The 12,584-nt window shown below is 42.9% G+C and overlaps 1 protein-coding gene across 1 annotated transcript in view; it reads left to right on the forward strand.

Moving 5' to 3' along the window:
- astn1 (astrotactin 1) overlaps window positions 1–12,584 on the forward strand; it is a 481,448-nt gene that overhangs the window by 258,520 nt on the left and 210,344 nt on the right. The window contains exon 15 of the mRNA XM_085390452.1: window positions 1,096–1,223. Within this exon, the coding sequence (XP_085246578.1) occupies window positions 1,096–1,223 (128 nt within the window). The remainder of the gene's footprint in view (window positions 1–1,095; window positions 1,224–12,584) is intronic.

The following is a 12,584-nucleotide window of genomic DNA, read 5'->3' on the forward strand; positions in this document are numbered from 1 at the left end:
TACTATCGCACAATGTGCGTGCACTCTAAGTTGTATAAATCTCAAATTGCAGTGGAACTGCGTGAGCATACACACATCTATCTCCACATTTACAGATGGATGTACTGACACCCTCCATCGACTATTTCCTACTAACAGACCAGCCTTCTTTGCTATCGTTGTAAACCTGTCGATAAAAAGTGCACCAAATAACATCACAAGTCATCACAATGGCTCCACATCAAACTCACAGAAGTCTTAAACAAAACCGCTAAGCACTTCTATGGCTATTTATAGCTTATATAATGTTAATTATTCATCACATGCAACTGCAAACCCTCTGGCAATAGTAGTTTAATCATCATCATCAAACTTCAGAAGGGTAATTAGTGACTTAGTGTTCACAGCACCCGATTAACACAGAGTAAAGAAAATATTTCACGAGGATAAAAGTATTACTGCAGTGAAAAACGATTACTGCCCCAATTTGATATAATATTAATAGCGAGAACACAAAAACTCTTAATTGTGTTATTGAGTAACAGCAGCAGTTCTAGATTACCGGTCTGACTTCATATGGCATTCATACACAGTCACCATAATCTGTCAGTTAGCAACTTTCACTAAGAGTTTAGGACTGAGATTGTATCTGCCTGGTTTGAGGTGTGCTTCAGGTGAACACGCTCTCACTAACACACATTAATTCAAGTGATAAATGCAAATGTTTGGTCCATCATGGCCCGAGGTTGGAAAATACTGAAAGGATGAAGTTTGCCTTGAATGATTATGGAGCTGCACATTTTAAAATTAGAGCTACGATGCATGTCCCAATACTTTGTTCAGTCCATGTGTTAAAATGTTGGTAGAGCAGAACATTTGGAACAAAACACCTGTGATAACATGACTTTTCCCAACTGATTCACTCGCTGCCTTTTTTATACATTAAATACTACAAACTGTGACAATGACAGCTGCCCTTACCTCCTTCACATCATTCTTTGTCCTTGTTTCCTGAATTTCTGCTTCTTCCCTTTCTTCCCTTTTCATCCCGTGCTGGGCAACTGAGCACTGATGTCTCTTAATTGGAGCTCTCTGTATTGTCTCTCTTTACACCAGGCAGAAGAACTTTGCCCGAGGCATCGAACAGCAGCTCCCAGATGGCATGGTGGTGGCATCGGTGCCAACAGAGGCTCAATGCCACGAGGAGCTGTCAGACCCTGTGCCCGACCCAGAATACCTCACAGGTATGAAACCATATTTCATACTTTAGCACACAGCTGTGAGAAAGCATTGTTATCACCGGTCTGTTGAAAATCTTCCTCAATCAAACAAAGAAGCAAAATAACAAATAAAACCTCACATAGAAATTAAGGAAACAATGGTTTATGTTCAGCCAGTAGCTTTTTTTCCTCATTACACTGAATCCCTGCTGTAAAACTGTCTGCAATGTCTACAGTTTTGGCAAGAAAACTACAGTTAGGATGCATTAGGCATAAATAATGTCCTCCAGAACTTTCCATAATTCCTCTGATATCCTGGGCTCAGCTTTTCTGCGTATGTTTGCAATAATTTTTTACTTTAACTGGGGTTACTTTGATGCTTTGTCTCACTCTCATTACTTTTTGTTTTAACAGTTTTTAGAAAGCTGTAAGGAAAAGGAAATAGAGCTTATTAATTTACCTCTGTATTCGATAAATACTTACCAAAGGATCAGCATTAGATCTTAGAATGGATTGGTGGATCTCCAGTTCGAGATCTGAAGCCTTGCTTGTTGTGCTATTTTGAATTGCAGTGCAGAGGTATTGCATTAAGTGTTTAGAAATTACAGCTGGTTTGTACATATTGCTGCATTTTCTAAGACTCAAAATGTGTTGGAGAAGTAACAATTTTAAATAAAAAGATTCTTTTTAATACTTGGGTGGAAATACTCTGCAGTCATGCCTGAAGTCTAGAACCAATGGTATCACAAAACACTGTATTTCTTCAAAAGTTGATTCTGTTCATCCGGGCGTAAACGTTTCGTCACTCATCCAAGTGACTTCTTCAGTCTCAGCTGACTGCAGTTTTCCCCAATCTTATAAACTGTGATTGCAGCCTTTCCTCAACTCTCTGTGAATGGTACTCATGGCCATTGATCAGTGGTTGTTGATCAATGGTCATGAGAATTTGCATAATTAAGATTAAGGAACTGACCTCCCGCCCATTGTTCCTTCAGTGGGCTGGTTTCAGTCATTATGCAAATGTACTCTTTATAAGATTTGGGGAAACCTGCAGTCAGCTGAGACTGAAGAAGTCACTGGATGAGTGATGAAGCGTTTCTCCCACAAAACACTACGTCCAGATGAACAGAATCAACTTTTGGAGATTTATTTACCTGGATGATTGAGAATGCATCAAGACACTGTATTTCTTCTTTAGAAGCTCTGCCAGGTCTTTACTACAGTCGCTTCAGTGGTGGTGTACAGAGACATTGTGCACATACTTAACAGACCAACTGTGTTTACTCTTTGAAGTATTGCTTGCTTTACATTCCTGTATATATCTGAACTCATGAATAATATAAGAGAGGAGAGTGGTTTAAGTTTTTCTTTCTGTGGACTAAACTGAGATATTTACCATGTTGCATTTTTGTCGATGTAAAACATAGCTTGTGCTTTATTATCCCTCATCAGCATTTTATTTAGTTATCAGGAAACACACTGCCAGCAAAAGCCAGCTCGTTATATTTTAAATGCACGAACACAATCCTTAAATAATTATTACATATTTATCATTTGTATTTTTTTTAAACTGACGGCTGTCAGCTGCAGTATGGGCCTGCAAAATTCACACAAAGAAAATATAGTATGAGTGGAAAAGCTTGTACAAAACTCCCAAAAAGTTTTCTGGCTACTTCTCAGGGAAAACTCTGAATCTGTGCTTCATGATTCAAGTCAGTAATGAATGTGAAGGAAAAATAGGTAGAACATTAGCAAAATAATTTTTCATTTGACAACTGTGAGGAGGAGGCGGGAGGCTGGTGGGTTGTGCCACCACTGCCGTGATTCATTAGTGAGCGGTACCAGAAGCCATCGTGCTCTATTCTCTTCATTACCAGTGCAGCACATGGCTCCATGTTTGAACAGCGCGCAGCCGTCCAGTGTGAAACAGCTGCCGTGAACACAGAAAACATGAAGAAAAAACCCCTTGGCTTGCTGTATATCAAGCAATTCCAGAAGGCCAAAAATTTGTATCATCCATCTGGACGCCTCTTTAGCTACAGAGTTTGACCTCACTGCTTTTTCTTTTCTCTCGCCCAGCTTAGTTTTACAGCTTTAAATCTTTGAAATCGTGCTGAGCAATCATGACTTCTTTATTGACTAATTTAAAAGGAAAACAGCAGTTTGACAGAAAAGTTAGCTCGAAAGCGCCACTCTGTTTTGGAAAAACATTTTTTCCTTTCTTTTTTTTTTCCTCTGAGCTAGCATTTAAGTTGTAGAACTTGCAGATATTTTGTAAAGAGTAGGCAGATGCAGTGAAGGGGATATCCTCTATCTGCCTGTCTGTATAAGTAATAACTCTCTTCTTCATGTTTTACAACAATAGTCAGTGTGAAATTAATAATTATGTTTCAGCATATTTTCCCAGGAATGCTTCATCTGGGCAGCTTGCTGGCTAAGCTTATTCCAGGCACCTGGGTAACTGTCTCTAAATTGCCTCACAGTGTAGAAAGCAGCAGATTGCAGGATGGCTTTATCACTTGTTGTTGATATAACGGCAGTGATACAAGGCCAGTCAGGGCAGCAATTCAGAACTGCATCATCCGAGGTTATGTGCAAAGGTGATGGACAATCAAATGACAACAGTGTAGCACTGGTTCCAACTGGCATTTATTGGAAACTTCAGAGGATATTAAAACCGCCTAATCTAAATGGATCTCCTACTGTCAAGTCCCCAAGCCCTTCACTCTCCTCTTTGTGCCTTCCTTTCTGCATGCACAGCTCAAACCTTTTTATCCCTATACTGCTCCTGGGTTTGCAGTGCACGTAGCCCAGAACACAGTCCGATGTAGCAGCACTTCTCCTCTCCACCTTTGTATTGGGCCTTGGCTGTGGGTTTTACTGAAGAGTAATATCATGAATTGAGATATCATTTCAAAGCATCCGGCATGGTGCTTTAGAAGCACACAGTGTACTCTAAGGCACAACCGTTTTCCCACTTTTCTCCTCCAATGATAGAAGAACTGATGCTTGATGCTTAGGGGTATTTGGAAAGTACAATATGGTGGTCCACATATATAGATTTACTGTATAAAGAAGTCAAAATCTATCATGGAGAGAGCTGAACTCATCATGTGTGCTGGAAATCATATGGCAGCAGCTCAATGCATTTAGGCATGTAGACATTCTGCTGACACTCTGCTGAAGTTAAATCACCGTTCTTTTCCATTCTGATGCTCCATTTTAAGTGGCAACCTTCTCTAGGATTTACAGAGAAGGTTGCCCCCCCCCGATGGTGCGTCTGGAAGAAGATAATCTCACCCTCATCACCAAAATCCGCCTGTACTGCACACTGGTATTGCTCATTCTTCTCTATGGATCCGAGACCTTGGTCATCCTCAAGCACAACCTCAACAAGCTCGAGGTCTTCCAAATAATAATAATAATGGATTGGATTTATGTAGCGCTTTTCAAGGCACCCAAAGTGCTTTACAATTCCATTATTCATTCACACACTGGTGGAGGCAGCTACAGTTGTAGCCGCAGCTGCCCTGGGGCAGACTGACAGAAGCGAGGCTGCCATATCACGCCATCGGCCCCTCTGGCCATCACCAGTAGGCGGTAGGTGAAGTGTCTTGCCCAAGGACACAACGACCAGGACAGAGAGCCCGGGGATCGAACCGGCGACCTTCCAGTTACAGATACGCTTCCCAACCTCCTGCGCCACGGTCACCCCAAATGTGCCATGTGCATCAGATTCTCCGAGTGTCCCTCCCTTCCCATCTCAGCACGATATGTAGTCAATGTCACCAGCAACACTCGATGGAAGTGCTGATCCAGAAGCAATGACTGCAATGGTTTGGCCACATCTGTGGCATGAGCAACCATCGCCTGACATATTGCCTTCTGCTGCAGCAGCGCCCCGCCCATTGGAGAATCAAGCATGACGCACCCAAGAAGACTTGGATCAAGCAAATTGAAGATGATCTTAAACAACAACGTCTAACCCTCAAGGCCAGAGATCACAAGGCCTAGAAGTGCATCGTTGCCCTAAGGCACTGTAACGTCGGGTTGCGTTTAGTGGTTGAGAGGAGGCGGCAAAACACTTAGCAGGGTAGCCAAAAGAATACACACTCACGCTGGCGTTGGGAATTCCACAGTGTGTTCTTTAATATACCTTCTCTTCATCAACCATATAAGCCCGGTTGAACGGCTGCAGCTTAACAAACATAGCGCACAGTGTTCGTACAACCCATAATGTTGCAAACAAAGGTGTCTGGAGAGGTAAAACATAAAATCCGTCCCTCCTCATATACTAGCGTGCAAGCACATGTCCACACAATCACAGAGAGAGAGAGCAGAGCAGTGGCACAAACTGATGACACCATCAACCCTCGACTTGGGTGTCTTAAAGGGACACCACACCATAGTGGCTGTTACATATTCCCCCTGGGTTAAACAAAGGCTGTCCTCAGCCGGACCCAGGTGACCCTCCTCCCTTACAGCATCGGTACAGTCCAGACTTAACCAGCCTCCATACATGGTCAGCAGGATAAGAAGTTAAAACCAAAACAGGGAAATGTACAGTGCAAAATCGACAAACTGGCATACATGACAGTGTCCCACATGGTGAATGTCCATTTAAATAAATGTTAAAGAAAGAAAATAAACTTAGGATAGCCAGGACAATTACAGAATGAAATTCCCTTTTTCTTTCATTGTGTTTCTTCTTATTCCTCAAAAACAGCAACAGTAAGCATAATATGTGAAAACAGTACCAGAAAGTACTGTAGAAAACTTAAACAGCAGTCATGTCACAACAGTAACCAACACGAAATACATAAGAAAAAATACAAATTCAGGAACTATGGCAAAGCTGCATCGAACCCACGCCCAGGAAACGCAGGTCCACGCACATCCAATGGAGCCACGACGAAGAGGCCAAATAGAGAACGGCACCACAGTCCACAAACAGCGCTGGAGCGGCTCCAGTCGTTGCCACGGAAATGCACCGCCGCGACCCTTCGATCCTCCCGACGTCCGCGTCCAGGCCAGCCTGGTCCGTTCCCGCGAAACACGGCAGACATCCACTTTGCCGCATCGTACCTTTTTATGGACCAATCATCAACTGCTCGAAGATACTGCATACCGAGGTCCAAGAGAAGATGTTCGGGCGCCATTTTGTAACGTCGGGTTGCGTTTAGTGGTTGAGAGGAGGCAGCAAAACACTTAGCAGGGTAGCCAAAAGAATACACACTCACGCTGGCGTTGGGAATTCCACAGTGTGTTCTTTAATATACCTTCTCTTCATCAACCATATAAGCCCGGTTGAACGGCTGCAGCTTAACAAACATAGCGCACAGTGTTCGTACAACCCATAACGTTGCAAACAAAGGTGTCTGGAGAGGTAAAACATAAAATCCGTCCCTCCTCATATACTAGCGTGCAAGCACATGTCCACACAATCACAGAGAGAGAGAGCAGAGCAGTGGCACAAACTGATGACACCATCAACCCTCGACTTGGGTGTCTTAAAGGGACACCACACCATTGTGACTGTTACAGCACCCACAGCGATGTATTGGCTTCGTGGCTGACCTCCCCTGCAGACCGCCAGCTAGGGACAAAAATAAGAAAAAGAAAGAGGGTTTACAGTAAATGGTCAGAGAAAAAAATACATATAAAATTATGTCCCGTGATGGCAGTTCTCTTGGTTCCAGAGGTCTGAGGAGAATGGCTAAACTGCTCAAAGCTGATAGGAAGCAAACAGTAACTCAGATAACTTTTTACAACCAAGGTATGTAGAAGAGCATCTGTGAATGCACAATGTACTGAACCTTGAAGCAGATGATAATAATAAATAGTATCCTGATTCTCAGCTGCCATTCATGTCAGCTAACAATTCACACAAGTCACCAAAATGGGATTAGAAATTTTGAAAAAATGTTGCCTGTTGATGGGCTCCGCCAGGGCTGCCCTTTGTCACCGGTTCTGTTCATAATTTTTATGGACAGGATTTCTAGGCGCAGCCAAGTGGCGGAGGGCTTTCACTTCGGTGGCCTCAGAATCTCATCTCTGCTTTTCGCGGATGATGTGGTTCTGTTGGCTTCATCGGGTGAGGGCCTCCAGCTCGCACTGGAACGGTTCGCAGCCGAGTGTGACGCTGCGGGAATGAGGATCAGCACCTCCAAATCTGAGGCCATGGTTCTCAGCCGGAAAAGGGTGGAGTGCCCACTCCGGGTCGGGCATGAGTTCCTGCCCCAAGTGGAGGAGTTCAAGTATCTCGGGGTCTTGTTCGCGAGTGATGGGAGAAGGGAGCCGGAGATCGACAGACGGATTGGGACTGCAGCTGCAGTAATGCAGACGCTGCACCGGTCTGTGGTGGTGAAGAGGGAGCTGAGTGTAAAAGCAAGGCTCTCAATTTACCGGTCGATCTACGTCCCTACCCTCACCTATGGCCACGAGCTGTGGGTGGTGACCGAAAGAACGAGATCGCGGATACAAGCGACGGAAATAAGCTTCCTCCGAAGGGTGGCTGGCCTCTCCCTTAGAGATAGGGTGAGAAGTTCGGCCATCAGGTAGGGGCTCCACATCGAAAGGAGCCAGTTGAGGTGGTTCGGGCATCTGACAAGGATGCCTCCTCGGCGTTTCCTGGGTGAGGTGTTCCGGGCATGTCCCACTGGGAGGAGGCCCCAGGGCAGACCCAGGACACGCTGGAGAGATATCTCTCCGCTGGACTGGGAACGCCTTGGTGTTCCCCCGGACAAGCTAGAGGAGGTGGCTGGGGAGAGGGAGGTCTGGGCTTCTCTGCTTAGGCTGCTGCCCCCGCAACTCTGACCCGGATAAAGCGGAAGAAGATGGATGGATGGATGGATGTTGCCTGGCCTGATAAATCCACCGTGAAATTCACAGAATAGGGTCAGAGTTTGGTCTAAGTCCCATGAAAGCATCGACCATCCTGCCTTGAATCAACAGTTCAGGCTGGTCCTTAGTACTAATCCATTTAAATGCCACAGAGTAATGTTGCAGACAATGTCCATCTCTGTCCCATGCCATGTCTAAAGCTCAAATGATCTCAAATTGATGTCTTGACCAGCCCCAATTTACAGTCAGCTGATCTCAATCCAACGGAGCACCTTTGGGTGGTAGAATGGGACATTTGTATCATGGATATGCAGGCAATTGTGTGATGCTGCAACTGTGTGATGCTGTCAAGTCAATATGAACCTAATTTTGTTCTGTTGTACCTTTTGAACTGACTTTATCCTTAGTTGCATAAATTACAGAAAGTTTAATTTCAGGTCACTTTCCATGACCAGTTGTTCGTTTTTGAAAACACTACCTCCATAATGAATGGACTCAATATCTCAGGCAAACTTATCAACGTGTCTTACAGCATCTTCAAAACACTGTTGTAGCTGCTGTGTTGAATGTCATAAGAAAAGAAGGCATAACCCTCAAGCTCTTTTATATTTAAGATGTTTCTAAATAAACCGGCATACTCTTCCATCGCCTTGTCACAAATGATGCAAGCATCACATAAATGCCTCATGAAAGCTGACAAGCAATCACTTGTGGTCCATAAATGCACTCTGTGGAGCTTCAGGCAGAACAAATGTGTTACGCAGAAGAGTACATATTTGCCTTATACTTCTTTTTGCCTGTACAGAAAACATTTTACAGTAGTGTGCAGTTCAGTGTAATAGTCAGTAGTCTTGCGATGCTCTACCTGTCATGTTAGTAAGTGTGTTTCATTCACTGTTGAGAGATCTCATAATCTCTGTGACCACAGACCTTTTTTCTTCTGGCTGACACATTGTCATTATTTTTTTAAACATTTCCCTTTGCCGTGTTACATAACTTTGTTTATGACTGACGTGCCAGTAAGTCAGGCAGCAAAAATCTGTCCTGGGTGTTCCTGAAACTTGCCTTATGCTGCCTTAAAACCTTGCTTATGAAATGCTTATTTTTGGATCTCTGCCATAGCTGACTTACTCTGATTAGTTGGATTCACTTTGCTAAGGCTCACATGTATACTTGCCTAATATCAGCTAAAGATCCAGAGCACAAAAACACATTTATTTAACAATAATGATAATATTTGGTACTGTATTCATTTCTGTTAGACTCTTTTAATATGACTTACAGTTTTTTACAGACGCTAGGACACATTTCTCAATACTTAGGTCACGTTTGCAAAACTCCTCACACAGTGAGCACAACAGAAGTCTATGTGGGCTAAACTGAGGACCAGTTATCATTGTTTTGGCACAAAATGCATTCAATGACTACATCTCTCAAATTTCATGAATTATCTTCTCACTCAGACACAACTGCCAAAAATCTTTGTACGGACAGGACATTTTGCATGTGCTTACATACTGTTTTCAAAACTGTTAAACTTATGGCCAAAACAATAACACAATGCAAAACTGAATAAGACAGCAAAATTCAACAGCAATATTTTATTGAAACATATTTTAAATCTAAAAATGCAGTTTAACCAGCCACAGCTGATTCTCATTGTAGATGAACCTCTACACAGGTGTTACTCCTTCAATTCCATTACAAAAGGAGACAACTGCTGAATGGGTTTGTTTTGTGACGTAAACATGGACCCAGCCAGAAATGGAGAAGTGGCTGAAAGAGGAAGAAGAGTGGCTGGGAGGGGGCGAGGAATATGTATGCGTGGTGGAAGAAGAATAAGAGGAAGATCAAGAGCTGTAGTCTCAGATGAGATCAGAGCTACTGTAATTGATCATGTAGTAAATCATGGTCACTCAATGAGAGAGGCTGGTCAGAGAGTGCAGCCAAATCTGCAACGCTCTACAGTGGCATCTATTGTTAGAGTTTTCCGGCAAACCAACAGGTAACTTGAATTCTGCAGGGGCATTTGCACATTTCAGAAGTAAATAAGCTTTTGTGTAATTGTTGTTGCATTCCTGCTTAGGACTCAACGGTTACCTCACACAGGAGGGAGAGGACGGATGTTCACTGATGTGCAGGAAACTGCCATTGTTGATATGGTCATCAGAAACAATGGGATAAAACTCACTGAAATTAGACAAAGAGTCTTGGCAGACAACGTTACCTTCGCAAATATTCACAGTGTAAGCGTAACAACAATTTCTAGAGTCCTGAAAAAACATCAGGTCAGGATGAAGCAGTTGTACACTGTGCCTTTTGAGAGGAACTCTGAACATGTCAAGCAACTCAGGAACCAGTATGTCCAGGTAAGATCAGAATAAAATACAGATCTGTTTTTGAACAAAACCAAACACACACAAAGACAATTATACAAATTTACTACTGTAACAGCTTATGAGCTTATGAGTCATGGAGATTGAAGGCAGGCAAACGCACCACATTTTCATCTTTGTGGATGAGGCAGGTTTCAACTTGGCCAAAGCACGTCAACGAGGGAGGAATGTGATTGGGAAGAGAGCCACAGTGAATGTCCCGGGCCAGAGGGGTGCCAACATCACAATGTGCGCAGCAATATCCACTGATGGACTGCTGTTACACAGACCACTGATTGGGCCATACAACACTGAACAGCTCCTTGCGTTCCTGCATGATCTCTATGGAAGGGTTGTGCTAGGTGAGGAAAGGGATGCGGAGAGAAGGAATCAGGCAACATTTATAATTGTATGGGACAATGTGGCATTTCATCACTCCCGTGCAGTCACCGAGTGGTTTGCAGCCCATCCCAGAATGGAGTCTCTTTTCCTCCCACCTTACTCTCCATTCCTCAACCTCATAGAGGAATTCTTTTCCTCATGGCGGTGGAAGGTTTACGACCATCATCCACATGATCAAATGTCCCTCCTGGATGCAATGAATGCTGGATGCCTGGAGATATCAGCAGAAGATTGCCAGGGATGGATCAGGCATGCCAGGAGATTCTTTCCTAGGTGTGTTGCCCTAGATGACATTAGATGTGATGTGGATGAGAACCTGTGGCCAAATGGAGAAGACCGGGTTGATTAGCATTGCTATTGTATGTGCATCAGTGGATGGTGTGTATATAAATACTTGTATTTTGGGATTTCTTAGTGCAAAAAATAAAAATACATAAACAAATATTAACGAATTCTGCATGATGTCTGATTCATTCCAGTAACATATATTGAAATTATAAACAGAGATGTGTCCTTGTTTTACACAAGAAAACGCTGTGTAATGCTACATGTTGTTAGTGTTTTTTAGGTCATTGTTTTGTGGGTGACAAAGTGTGTTTGTCGGCTGTCAACCTTTGCTAGTGTTCTGGAAGAATGAGTTCATTTGAGACCTGAATGAAGTGTTTTGGTAGTTGTAGTGCATTTTGAATGTGAAATGAACTGCTTTGCCAAGCTGAAGGTCAGTTAGGAGGATTGTGTGAAGAGTTTTGCAAAAGTGACCTAAGTATTGAGAAATGTGTCCTAGCGTCTGTAAAAAACTGTAACCAGCCACAGCTGATTCTCATTGTAGATGAACATCTACACAGGTGTTACTCCTTCAATTTTTCAACTCCTTCAATTCTGGCAGCCAGAAGATTCTTTCCTAGGTGTGTTGCCCTAGATGACATAAGATGTGATGTGGATGAGAACCTGTGGCCAAATGGAGGAGACCGAGTAGATTAGCATTACTATTGTATGTGTATCAGTGGATGGTGTGTATACAAATTCTTGTATTTTGGGATTACTTAGTGCAAAAAAATAAAAATACATAAACAAATATTAACGAATTCTGCATGATGTCTGATTCATTCCAGTAACATATATTGAAATTATAAACAGAGATGTGTCCTTGTTTTACACAAGGAAACACTGTGTAATGCTACATGTTGTTAGTGTTTTTTTAGGTCATTGTTTTGTGGATGACAAAGTGTGTTTGTCGGCTGTCAACCTTTGCTAGTGTTCTGGAAGAATGAGTTTATTTGAGACCTGAATGAAGTGTTTTGGTAGTTGTAGTGCATTTTGAATGTGAAATGAACTGCTTTGCCAAGCTGACGGTCAGTTAGGAGGATTGTGTGAAGAGTTTTGCAACTGTGACCTAAGTATTGGGAAATGTGTCCTAGCGTCTGTAAAAAACTGTAAATGCTAAGCTTTGTTTTCATTTCAAAATTGAGAAAGAAATGTGGAAGAAGTTGCTGTAGCAGTCAGGGGTTTGTGATTCGGGTTGAGGTTGTTCTGTTGGGCGGCGGGTGATCTAATGGCTGTGTGTGTGTGCTAACTTAAATCCAGTTATTCCCACAGCTAGAGATGCTATTAGCAGTAGGCAGTATTTGATGAGCCATTTATTAGATTTTTGGGGAGGCAGTTGTATCATACTAAGGTCATGCAGAGCACCCACAAACTCTAAAAAAAAATAAAATAATGGCTATCATTGGTAGCAAAATAATAATCTGAAGGTAAGTAGAATTGT

The sequence above is a fragment of the Rhamphochromis longiceps genome, linkage group LG18 (genome assembly GCF_057381845.1).
Source record: "Rhamphochromis longiceps isolate RC_006_pf linkage group LG18, R_longiceps_female_GT1.1, whole genome shotgun sequence".
Classification (NCBI taxonomy): Eukaryota; Metazoa; Chordata; class Actinopteri; order Cichliformes; family Cichlidae; genus Rhamphochromis; species Rhamphochromis longiceps.